Below are 11,953 nucleotides of genomic sequence, written 5' to 3' on the forward strand. Positions count from 1 at the left end.
AGTTATGGTTTTAAAGTTTTAAAATGTAGTTTTTGAGTGTTCAATAAATGTTTTTCCTTTTCAGCCTGCGACCTAAGAGGTGTTTTGGATTTTAGCCCCCTGTGTGATTGGGTTTGACACCCCTGTCAAAGGTGTAATTGAGCTGTTTGTTATTAGAATAAGCATAAAACACAAATTCTTATCTTCAGCTGCTCTATAGGCTCTTATAGTTCTTGTGGTTGCACATCAGTCTGCTGCAGCCGGAGGATCTATTCAACATATTTTATTTTGAAGGGATGAGCTTGTGCTGCCGTCCAAAGTTAAATAAGTCGTTTTATTTTATGAATAAAGTGTTTCTGAACAGTCAGGTGGGATTTTGGGGCTCTGGGTTTTGGTCTTAGGTGAATTGTTTTTTTATGTTTACAGACTGATGTAAATGAAGGTAATATGAGAAAAAGATATAGAATTATTTATAAATAGCACCATTGTTTTGTTGAACCTCATACAAAATGCCTTCATGTCCAGAAACATCACTTTTGGAGCCAGAAGGTGTTTCTATGAAGCCCTCACCTGGATGAGGTGAATGATGAGTCAGCAGAAAACTGAAGTTAGGATTTCCCTCCACTGGAGGACATGAAACGCAGCTAAACTGATTGGTCTGTCCTCATTCGCGCCTGATGCTGATTGGTCGACAGTTGGAGCTCTCTGCACACCTGATACCTATTTTCCTTGGAGTGACGTCACCCTTAATAAGAAAATGCGGGTCGTCGTGCAGCAGCGCTTTAACTCCTCTGTGTGGGTTGATGGTTCCTCCTGGAGACCGGTCTTCCGTCATGTTCCAGGTAAGGAGGTCGAGGAGAGTGGAGGTTGATGGTGTTCACGTCTGACGGTTGACCTCTGCTCCTCAGGTCAGCACTGACGCCCCGCCCTGTCAGGATGACAGGTGGCTGTGTGGGGAGGACTCTGGAGGAGGTCTGTCCCTAGCGGAGGCCCTGCTCCCCCTGGTGCCCTCCTCCTCCTCCTCTGCGCCCCTGGTTTGCTCCACCAGGTACAAGACGGAGCTGTGCAGCAGCTACTCCTCCTCCGGCCTCTGCAAGTACGCGGACCGCTGTCAGTTCGCCCACGGCCTCCACGAGCTACACGCCCCCTTCCACCACCCCAAGTACAAGACGGAGTTCTGCCGCAGCTTCCACTCCACGGGCGGGTACTGCTTCTACGGAAGCCGCTGTCTGTTCGTGCACAGCCCCGCGGAGCAGCGCCACGCGCCGCGGCGCCGCAGGAGCGTCCAGTGCCGGACCTTCCGCGCCCTCGGAGTCTGCCCGTTCGGGTCACGGTGCAACTTCCTGCACGGTGAGGTGGTCGGAGACGCGGAGGAGGAGGAGGAGGAGGAGAAGCCTCCCGCCCCTGAGCGGCCGCGCGCTCCCGCGTGGAGGCCGCGCGGCGCGCTGTGCCGCTCCTTCAGCGCCTTTGGGTTCTGCCTGTACGGCACGCGCTGTCGCTTCCAGCACGGCCTGCCCAGCAAGATCCGAACCTGCGGAGCCGAGTGTCCTCTGCCGTCCCCAGGAGCCTCCTCCGATGGTCCATCCTCCCCCTCGTCCTCGTCTCCTCTCGACACCCCGTCCTCGGAGGTCCCGGTCCACAACGCCTTCACCTTCTCCAGCCAGCAGCTGAGCGACCTGATGCTGCCGCTGGCCCTCCACCTGCAGCACCTGGAGAGCTCCAAGGCCCAGGACATCTGGGACCACAGAGCACTCTGACTTTTAACGGTTCCGTTTTTTTACTTTATTTTTTAACTTTATTTTTTTAAGCTACAGTAAATGGCTTTACATCAGATTAGCATCTGTTAATCTTTATTTGTATGTTTTTGAAATCCTGTGGATGAACTTGGACTTAATAATGCTAATAAATTTTTAAGCAAGTGTTTGTGGATCATTGGGATTTTTATGTTGGCCAACTGGAGTTCAAATCTCCTTAGAGTTGCTATGATCAAACTTCAGGACATCACCTGCACCAACGAAACCTTCACCAGCATGTTTGGCCTTCATATTGGGAACATAAATGGCTATCACCCTTGTTGGACTTGAGAATTTTTTTTTGTTTTTTCCTACTGATTTTTAGTTCTTACTTGTCCGATCACAAATGAAAATTGTCTGGAAAGCATCACTGTAACACTGAGACAGGGTCAACCTGTGGTTCCAGAGCTACATCTGGCTCTTCTACTCCTCCATTGTGGCTCTCTGGTTAAAGAAGCATACAAAACTTAGTTTAAAATGACTTCTCACTCTGCGAGCCTCCAAGCACAGTAGCAATGGTGGTTCAATAATCCAACTAAACATTTGGAAAATTTCAATGTTAAGTGGTTAAAAAGCTGATTACCTTTTAATCAGCTGGTTTAAAAAAAAAAAAAAAAAAAGAAACCTGACTTGCTCTGTTTAATCTGAGAAACATGAATTTCTGGCTAAGAAGCACCACAAAAGTATTATGCCAAAAATATTGAAATTTCTCATAAGTCATTCTTCTCAAAGATGAGCGTCTCTTTCTGGGTTGTGGTCAGTGAGAAACTAACCCAAAGGGCTCTTTAACTCCTGGTTTGTGCACGTGGCCTGCATTGACTTGGTGGATCAAAGCACCAAATGGATGCTTTTAGAGACCCGCTTTAGCTTAACTGTTCATTTCTGCATGAAACTGGAGCGTCCACCATCCATTGAATCCCTTTATCGTTCATGGGTCTGCAGGAGCCAACCTCGCTAATGTTTGCTCAAAGATGGATCACACCCTGAACAGTCTGTCACCGGACCACACACTCACGTTTACACCTTTAAGACTCTAACGAAGGATGTTTTTGACAGTGGGAGGAAGCTGGAGCACCTGGAGAAAACTCTCATACAGAAGGAGAAAATGCAAACCACACAGGAAGGATCAGCTGAGAATTAAACCCACACCATCATGCTGTGAGATGAGAGTGCAAACCACTACACCACCATGCGGCCTGAATTGATGCACACGTACACGTAGAGTCTGCAGGATTATTGCTGAACAATAAAAGTTAGCTTTTTTGTTTTTTAATACCTGTATTTCATTACACAAAAATATATAGGATTCCTTTTTACTCGCCTATTTTCATGCTAAATATTTTATATATTTTTATGTTTTCTGCTAGTCCAGCTTATTCACCTTTTATGTCGTGTTTGTACATTTATTAAAATGATTTTGTACGCCAACGTTGGCTCTAAATACACTTTATAAAGGGGGAAGAAACTTAAAACTTCTGAACAATCCAAACTCCAGCCCAGTAGGTGGCAGTCAGCTGAATGAAACAGTCGATGGTAGACAGAGCAGTGAGCTGCTTTTATTTTGAAAGGTTTGGCGGAAATCCTGTGTTCAACACCCTCAATGGTTCTCCTACAGCAGCCTTCTTCTGAGAAACTTTCCTCACTTTTCTTAAGGATATTTGTTCATGCATTCTTCTAAAAAGGTAAAGTCCCAGTTCCATGAAGCTTTCTGGTTGATTTGATTTGAAGTGCGTGATTTTTGTGTAGCTACATTTGCGTTTGCGTGATTCTTCAGAGCTAGCTAAACAACCGTGTGCTGCTGCTAACAGCGATGCTCGCTGCAGTAAACATGATGAGTTAAACAAAACTAACATGAGTTAAACCTAAACATTTAACACAGTTAAAGGTTGTATTTTATTTCACCACGCGAACATGGTTGTGCTTAAATATTGTGACCCTTTTCATAGTTAAAACCACGTTTTACTTCAAATATAAATACATATAAGTATTTTTTATCTACAGTGTATACTAGCTATATAAATACACTATTACAACAAAAATTCATTTCATTCATTTGTGTTCAGCAAATGAATTATCATTATCACTATTAAAATGTAAGATAATAAATGCACAAAACATTTCAGTTATAGAACCGAGTTACTCTGTCTAAATCACGTGTCAGAGTTGAGGCCCGGGGGCCGGATCCTGCCAGTTTTTAATTCATAATTATGTTAAAAAGTAACGTTTTTAAATTGTAGTTTTAGAGTGTTCAATAAATGTTTATCCTACTAAAAGCCGAGCCCTAAGGTGTGTTTTGGATCTTGGCCCCGTGTGATTGAGTTTGACAGTCCTGATCTAATGAAAACATTAACGTAATTTAATCTATAAAAAACTATTTTTTTTTACCTAAAAAAATCCTAGTAGTAATTTCTGAAGTATTTTGGTGTTGGGTCCTTGTCAGAGTGGTGGCTGTAACCATGGCCGAGCGGGAGGAGCGGCGCTTCGCTCAGGTTTCCAGGGAATCGGTCACGCTCATGGCTGAGAGTGCAGGAGTGGAGCTCGGAGAGGAGATCGCTGCTGTGCTCGCAGAGGACGTCTGTTACCGACTCAGAGAGGCTGCTCAGGTCAGAGCAGCATGTACACTGAAGTCGGACTCATGTAGGAAGTTCTGGTTGCTTTCAGGGAAAAGAATCGTGTCTTCACTGTATTCTGGACTCCTAGACCTTAAGAAGACCTAAATACATTCAGCTGACATCTCATGGAAATGTTCTTTAAAGCCGAAGACAAACCAGTAAAAGGATGGCTGAAGATCTCTCGCTGCACGTCTCATATCTAATTTTCTCTACAGTCTGATGTGATCATGTCTCCTTTAGCTTAATGTTGTTGGCTGTGAAATGAGATTCATTCCACTACAATCAGGTGTACAGTTAAGTGTTTCTCTTTTGTCTGAAACAGAGCAGCTCTCAGTTCATGAAACACGCCAAACGGAAGAAGCTGACGGTGGAGGACTTCAACAGAGCTCTGCGGTGGAGCAATGTCGAGGTTAGTCCTTAAAATGTTTCAGGTGTGAAAGTGTAATCTGTTGTAGAGCTGCCGCCATTAGTCGACTCATCGACTGTTAAAGTAATGTTTTGTGGCAGCACTAGTCTGTTGTTACGTGAACGCTCGTTCAACGTCTTTGTCTTTGTTCGTCAGGCCATCTGTGGCTACGGGGCCCAGGACACTCTGCCCTTCCGCTCGGTGAAAGAAGGAGAGCTTTTCTTCGTGGAGGATCGGGAGATCAACCTGATCGAGCTGGCTCTGGCCACCAACATCCCCAAAGGTTGTGCTGAGACCATGGTGCGAGGTGTGTGTGTTGTCTTCTTAATATCACCAAGTCATATTGTCCAAGTCTCATGTCTGGACAGGCGAGCAAAGACTTGCATTGAAGGCGTGTCTGTTTTGTGGCAGTAAATGTGGCCTACCTGGACGGGAAAGGAAACATGGAGCTGCAGGGAGCAGGTGAGAAACAGCTGTCACATTCTTCAGGGCTCCAGGGATGCAAACCCACTTCTTGTGGCTCTGGGAAAAATCCAGACACTTTCATTTATAGATGGTCATTTCCACATGTGTGCCGGGCATGTCAGGTCCATCACACACAGTGCTGTCAAGTGTCGGGTTAACGAGGATCTGAGAGGTTTAACGTAGACTTTGTTAGGACTGCAGGTATCAGTCCACATCATAGGTAATCCTGGAAGAACTCCTGCTCGTTTTGCCTCATTGCATTGTGGGTTTTTTTCCTTGCTACTTGCTTAACCCTCGTGCTCTCCTATGGGGTCCAGATAACCCCTCCCTTACATTGGTGTGTGATCCCTCCCATGATAAAGGTGGACAGGATTTTAAGTCTGACATGGAGATAAATAATCCTGAAAACAGTTGAGTACGCAGTCTTGTGGGTCCAGATGACCCTACTTTTAATGTGGTTAGGTCATATGGATAAAGGATCACCAGATCCAGACAATGCAGAGATTTCTGATTGAACCACCTTTAAAAAACCCAAACCCCAAATCATCTAACAGAGTAGCTTAAGTTCCCCAAGAACAGCTTCAAGAATGGAGAACGTGAATACCATGACAGCTGGTCATCAGGATACCATGACAGCTGATCATTAGGATACCATGACAGCTGATCTTCAGGATATCATGATAGCTGATCATTAGGGTTTCCCAGATGCTTCAACAAAAAAGTATAAAGAGAAACTGTTTAAAATCCTAGAGATGTTCTCCTCTTAAAAAGAATCGGTTCAGTGACTGTAAGTGTTGCCCCCTCACAGTACCAGCTGCAGTTCAGTCTCTGTCGGATGACTTGCTGAAGTATTACCAGCAGATCACTCGAGCCATCCTGGGAGACGACCCACATCTGATGAAGGTGAGCTCCTGCCGTGCTCGTGTTAATTCCGGATGAGTTGAGTGTTTCTAGCTCAATGTTTCTCTGCATCTTCCAGGTTGCTCTGCTGGACCTCCAGTCCAACTCCAAGATCGCTGCCTTGTTGCCGTACTTTGTTTATGTCATCAGTGGAGTAAGTTTTCTCAGTTCAACCTATAGTAAGCAGAGCAAGTTCAGATACTACATATATGAGACATTGGTTCACTTGGATTAAATCAGCAGGTAGTAAAGGTGCATCAGGTAGAATCATCCAACCTCAGCCTAACTTTCAAACAGTTGGCAATGACACATCCATATGTCTCTGAATGGCCAATCTATTTTAGCTTTATACACAAAGCCAAAAGTTGACTTAAAAATGTGATAAATTCTGTGAACGTGAGAGATTTGAACACAGAAGGTTGAAACTCCTGTTTACACGTGTTTACAGCGACTGTTTACTGGAAGTGGTTGCTTGAACGCACGTTTCTGAGCCCGGTGTGAACGTGCCTTAAGAGATGCTGTCACATTAATCCAATGAATCATGGGAGATGTAGTGAAAACCGATGACGGTCTCCGGTCTCCCAGCTTCAATACTTGATGCACTTGTTACACAGCTGAACACCGTCTTTAGCTGTGATTTTCATTGGAACTGAGAGACTTTATGAGCCATGTCGGCACTAGGGAGTGAGGACGTGAACTGATTGGTTAGATTGATGAGGTATTGATAAAGCCTCCGAGAATGAGTGAGGAGACGGTGTATGGCACATTCACATGGGTCAAAGTCAAGGCCCGGGGGCCGGATCCGGCCCTCCGGGTATTAATATCCGGCCCTCCAGATCATTTTATTTTATTGTTATTAATGACCCGATGTTATCTTGTACTTATTTCTAAATTGTATAATTTGGACAAAATATATTTTTATGGAGGGTAAAATATTGAAAGTTATTTAAGGTTTAAGTTGATTTATTCTGGAATAATATTCCTGTCTTTTTATTATTCATAATTTTGTTAAAAAGTTATGGTTTTAAAAATTGGTTTTCTGCTAGTTTTTTGGACTATTTTGGCATTTACTAAGATTTTTAGGCCATTTTTGACTTTAGCTAATATTTACATGCTAGCTGTTTTGGCTAAGTTTTTTTTTTAGGCTAATTGCTAAATGTCATTTAGCTAATATTTTAGCTGGATATCAACTTCAGTGTTTTTAACTATCAATTTCAGCATCTTCAGCGGCCAAATTCAGCTTACAGCATTCACACTAGCATTATCACAGGTAATGATATATATCTAGTTCATAATTATGTTAAAAAGTTTAGTTTTTAAAGTTTTAAAATGTAGTTTTAGAGTGTTCAATAAATGTTTATCCTGTTCGGCCCACGACCTGAGGTGTGTTTTGGATTTTGGCCCCTTGTGATTGAGTTTGACACCTCTGGTGTATGGGGTCGAGCTTTTTCCAAAATGAGAGCAGTTGGTCAAAGTTGTGGCAAAATGACAGTACAGTTGAGTTATCAAAGTGTCTTGAATACAAATACAACAAACTCGAGGTAAAATCTGATCCTTCATATTTCTAGCTACTCCGTGTTACCCCTGGTCCTCTTTGGATGGACACAGATATCCTGTCAATGATAAATGTTTCTACACCAGTGAGGTGAAGCTGAATCATTTCCTACGGCTCACTGGTGAACTGTGTTAAAACATTTTGATTAAACTGTGAAAAATGAAGCCAAAACAAAACCTTGGAGTGAGAGGCTGAAAAACTCATCCCAACATGTCAATGTTGTGTTCCAGGTGAAGTCGGTAAGCCATGACCTGGAGCAGCTCAACAGACTTCTCCACATGGTGAGGAGCCTTGTCCAGAACCCATACCTGTACCTGGGCTCTTATGTGCGCAGCCTGGTGTCCAGTGTTATGTACTGCATCCTGGAGCCCCTGGCTGCCTCCATCAACCCTCTGAATGACCACTGGACTCTCAGAGACTACGCTGCCTTGCTCCTGAGCAACATCTTCTGGTGTGAACACAAGTGTTTCTGTTTGGTAGCTTTTCTTTTGTGATTCTGTTGAAAATAATGTAATCGGAGCTACATTTAACAGCTGGTTTCTCACCAGGACACATGGGGATCTGGTGAGTGGACTATATCATCAGATCCTGCTTTCTCTCCAGAAAGTTCTGTCTGACCCGGTCAGACCGCTCTGTTCCCATTATGGAGCTGTGGTGGGCCTTCACGCTCTGGGATGGAAGGTAAGCCCTTACCTATCCACCTCCTAACCTGCTGATGGGAAATCAAAGGTGCTTTCATCAGGCAAATAGAATTTATTGTCAGTTCAGTTCTTAAGGTTTCCAGTTTTCTGGTGAAGTTGGATTCTTTGGGATGTTCCTTCCCTGTGTTTGAGATGACCTACTTCCTTGCATCATTGCTGTTGGGTTATCCAGCCTCTGAACACTGTTTGCATTCGCGTGTTTCTCTGCAGGCTGTTGAGAAAGTGCTTTTCCCACACCTTCCTGCATACTGGGCCAACCTCCAGGCTGTTCTGGATGACTACTCTGTCTCCAACGCTCAGGTCAAAGCAGATGGACACAAAGTGTATGGAGCCATCCTGGTCAGTTGGTTGTTTTTGAGTTTGATTTTGATGTTTTCAACCAACGATGAGAAATATCTAAATATTGTAAACCAATTAATAAACAATTCAATGATTGGTAAATGGTAGATGGTCAACATTTGAATAGAACCGTGCTGCCTTCTGTGCTTAATCCATTTTTATTTATCGCATTATAACATGATAACTGTACCGGGATATGTATCGTATCATGACATGTGTGTCGCGGTACGTTTCGTATCATTACACGTGTATTCCAATATGATGTGTATCGTATCATGACGATACACATCCCTTGACAGAAGGGCAGCTCAAGTGTAAATGAGTTCTTCTGTGCGTCCTGCAGGTGGCAGTAGAACGCCTTCTGAAGATGAAGGCTCTGTCCCTGTCCCATCCAGGAGAGTGGTGTGTCAATGCTCAGACAGGATCCCTAGCAGCAGCTGTTGGGTACAGGTCCCCGGGCCTCAGCCCTCCCCCAGAGAGTCTGTCAGAAGCTGCCTTTGGTATCGCCAGCCACCTGCAGGCGGGGAGCGGCGGCTGTCCGTGGGAGGAGTGGGCTCCTGTTTCTCTCCCCGCCATGTACTTGGAGCTCTACTCTTTTTTCGGGGACAGCCTAGCTGTCAGGTTTAGTACGGGGCCCGGTCTGGACAGCTACCCTTACTGCCCTTCGACTCTGCTCCGGGAGCCCAAGAAGGAAGCTCTTGGCCAGGGCTCCAACTCTGACACTGCTCGCAAGATGCCGCAGCTCACCGCCAACCTCAGCATTAGCCCCAGACGGGATGGGAGTCCTCGCACGGACCCCCCCCCGCCCAGCCTGGCAGCAGCAGGGCCCGGAAGGTACAGTGTGAAGTGTAACCTTTTCAGATCCACATAAGAGCCAGAGAAAGGAAAAACTGAATCTTTCTGTTTTTTCCTCAAACCAGGTCTTTGGCCCGCTCCTCCTCAGCGCAGCGCTCCAGATATTCATCATCACGTTCCGGTCAGCGGTTAACGGGTCTGCCGCGGGACGTGTTCCCCAAGGCCCGGTTTTCCTCCCCTCAAAATGGACCCCCAACTTTCACATTTGTCATTGGTGGACGGCAGATGGGCCAGCGGTGCCAAGGTCGCCGACCCTTTCAGACTGTTTTTGCTCCGACCCCGCCTCCTTCTGCTGTTCCTCCTCGAGCCTACGCCCACAAACTCCCAGTCATAGGCAGAGTGGGGAAGCCTGTCAGACGCTGGACTTGTTCCCACTATTCCCTTCTGCTGCCGCTGTAGAGCTGCTGGTTCATTACCAGAGCTGAATGATTAAAGCTGCTCTTCCTGTCTATCTGTTGATGTGCTTCTTCTTCAACTGTTCACAGACTGATGGGTAATATTTACTAACAGTAGTGCTGGCAGGCTCCACTGTGCTGTAGTGGTTAGCATTGTTACCTCACAGCAGGAAGGCATGGGTTTGAATCTTCTCTGTGTCTTTTCATGCTTCCAGTTGAAGAACATGCTTCATGGTTGATTGGTGACACCATTTTCCTTAATAAGTGACCCGGTCTATGATGAAGCCAACCTCTTTCCTCGGCATCCGTAGTAGCTACAGTGCTCATAAGTTTACACACCCTGGAAGAAATGGTGATTTTTTTTTTTTGGTCATTTTCATAGAATAGGAATGAACACAAGCTGATCCACAAGGGTTTAAATGACAGCTGAAGGTAACCATCCTCACCTGTGACTGTTTACCTGGAATCTATGTGTGGACTAAAGATCTTGGAGGTTCTGGACTACCAACAGAACCTTCATCCTTCATCCAGAGCTCCACTGACATTTCTGGATCTGAGTCATGAGGAAAGCTAAAGAGCTGTCAAAAGATCTACGGGAAAAGGTAACTGAACTGTACAAAACAGGAAAGGGAGATAAGAAGAGGAACTGAGAACGTGAGTCAATGTTCAAACTTTGATCAAGAAGAGGAAAGTGAGGGGTTCACTTGAAATCATGGTAAAAAAGATTTCTGCCAGAAATATATTTGGGATGTAAAGAAAAATCCACAAATAACTTTATCTGTTCAGCAGAACTCTGAGATGTACAATAAGGAGTTACCTGAAGAAAAATGGTGTGCACGGTCCAGTCAACCGAAGAAAACTCTTTTTGTTCAAATGCCACAAAATAGTTCACTAACAGTACGGCAAACGGCACAGAGACAAACTTCTGGACCAAAGTACTTTGGAGTGATGAGACCAAGACTGAACTTTTCGTTACAGTCATCCATCCATTTTCTTGACCGCTTTGTCCCTTTTGGGGTCGCGGGGTGCCGGAGCCTATCCCGGCTACTGATGGGCGAAGGCGGGGTACACCCTGGACAGGTCTCCAGTCTGTCTCAGGGCCTCAATCACACACACATTCACTCTCACATTCACACCTAGGGGCAATTTAGAGTCACCAATTAACCTATGAAGCATGTTTTTGGACGGTGGGAGGAAGCCGGAGTCCCCGGTGAAAACCCACGCATGCACGGGGAGAACATGCAAACTCCACACAGAAAGGTCCCAGCCGGGATTCAAACCGGGGCCTTCTCGCTGTGAGGCGAGAGTGCTAACCACTGCGCCACCGTGCAGCCCCATTACAGTCATTTTAGACATTTTTTGATTATTTTAGAATAATTTGGCATTTCGCAAATATTTTAGCTGGCTATCAGCTTCAGTGATTTCAGCTATCAGCACTAGCATCTTCAGCGGCCACATTCAGCTTACAGCATTCACACCAGCATTATTGCAGGTCATGCTATATATCTAGTTTTTAAAATGTTTTTGTATTATTTTTTTCTCTGAAGATTACAGAAATGAATTATTTGGTTGTGTGTCTTTCTGGAAAACCGTGAATGTTCACGTTTATGCTGTGATTGTTAGAGTTTTTCTGTTAGCCTACAAACCGACCCCAGCCTCCCACCAGAGAAGAAAACAGTTATGTGGCTCTCACAAGAAAAAGTTTGGGGACCCCTGATCTACACCCTGTTCACCCACGACTGTGTCCTCTCATCAGGACAACATCATCCTGAAGTTTGCAGACGACACCGTCATGATAGGACGCATCACAGGCGGGGACGAGGCAGCTCGCAGGGGGGAGGTGGCTTCTCTGGTGACGTGGTGTGAGGACAACAACCTCAACACAGACAGGAGAAAGTGATGGTGGACATGAGGAGACAGAGGAGCCCTCATCAGCCGCTGTTTATCTGGGGA

At 45.2% G+C, this 11,953-nt stretch overlaps 2 protein-coding genes across 2 annotated transcripts; both read left to right on the forward strand.

Annotated features, from left to right (window-relative positions):
* Positions 1 to 682: 682 nt before the first annotated feature.
* cth1 (cysteine three histidine 1) lies at positions 683 to 1,898 on the forward strand. Its single transcript, XM_024287997.2, has 2 exons — positions 683 to 821; positions 888 to 1,898. The coding sequence occupies exons 1-2, from the start codon at positions 783 to 785 to the stop codon at positions 1,734 to 1,736; spliced, it is 888 nt and encodes a 295-aa protein (XP_024143765.2). The 5' UTR covers positions 683 to 782; the 3' UTR covers positions 1,737 to 1,898.
* Positions 1,899 to 3,295: 1,397 nt separating this feature from the next.
* taf6l (TAF6-like RNA polymerase II, p300/CBP-associated factor (PCAF)-associated factor) lies at positions 3,296 to 10,056 on the forward strand. Its single transcript, XM_024288672.2, has 12 exons — positions 3,296 to 3,454; positions 4,213 to 4,375; positions 4,707 to 4,793; positions 4,947 to 5,097; positions 5,202 to 5,252; positions 6,064 to 6,158; positions 6,235 to 6,309; positions 7,941 to 8,161; positions 8,259 to 8,391; positions 8,622 to 8,750; positions 9,094 to 9,584; positions 9,671 to 10,056. The coding sequence occupies exons 2-12, from the start codon at positions 4,229 to 4,231 to the stop codon at positions 10,002 to 10,004; spliced, it is 1,914 nt and encodes a 637-aa protein (XP_024144440.1). The 5' UTR covers positions 3,296 to 3,454; positions 4,213 to 4,228; the 3' UTR covers positions 10,005 to 10,056.
* The last annotated feature ends 1,897 nt before the right edge of the window (positions 10,057 to 11,953 follow it).

The sequence above is a fragment of the Oryzias melastigma genome, linkage group LG18 (assembly GCF_002922805.2).
Source record: "Oryzias melastigma strain HK-1 linkage group LG18, ASM292280v2, whole genome shotgun sequence".
NCBI lineage: Eukaryota > Metazoa > Chordata > Actinopteri > Beloniformes > Adrianichthyidae > Oryzias > Oryzias melastigma.

Coding starts and splice junctions, on each gene's coding strand:
- cth1 (XM_024287997.2), top strand. CDS start 783: ATGGTTCCTCCTGGAGACCGGTCTTCCGTCATGTTCCAG. Junction 822..887: donor GGTCTTCCGTCATGTTCCAG/GTAAGGAGGTCG, acceptor TCTGCTCCTCAG/GTCAGCACTGACGCCCCGCC.
- taf6l (XM_024288672.2), top strand. CDS start 4,229: ATGGCCGAGCGGGAGGAGCGGCGCTTCGCTCAGGTTTCCAGGGAATCG. Junction 4,376..4,706: donor GACTCAGAGAGGCTGCTCAG/GTCAGAGCAGCA, acceptor TGTCTGAAACAG/AGCAGCTCTCAGTTCATGAA. Junction 4,794..4,946: donor TGCGGTGGAGCAATGTCGAG/GTTAGTCCTTAA, acceptor TTTGTTCGTCAG/GCCATCTGTGGCTACGGGGC.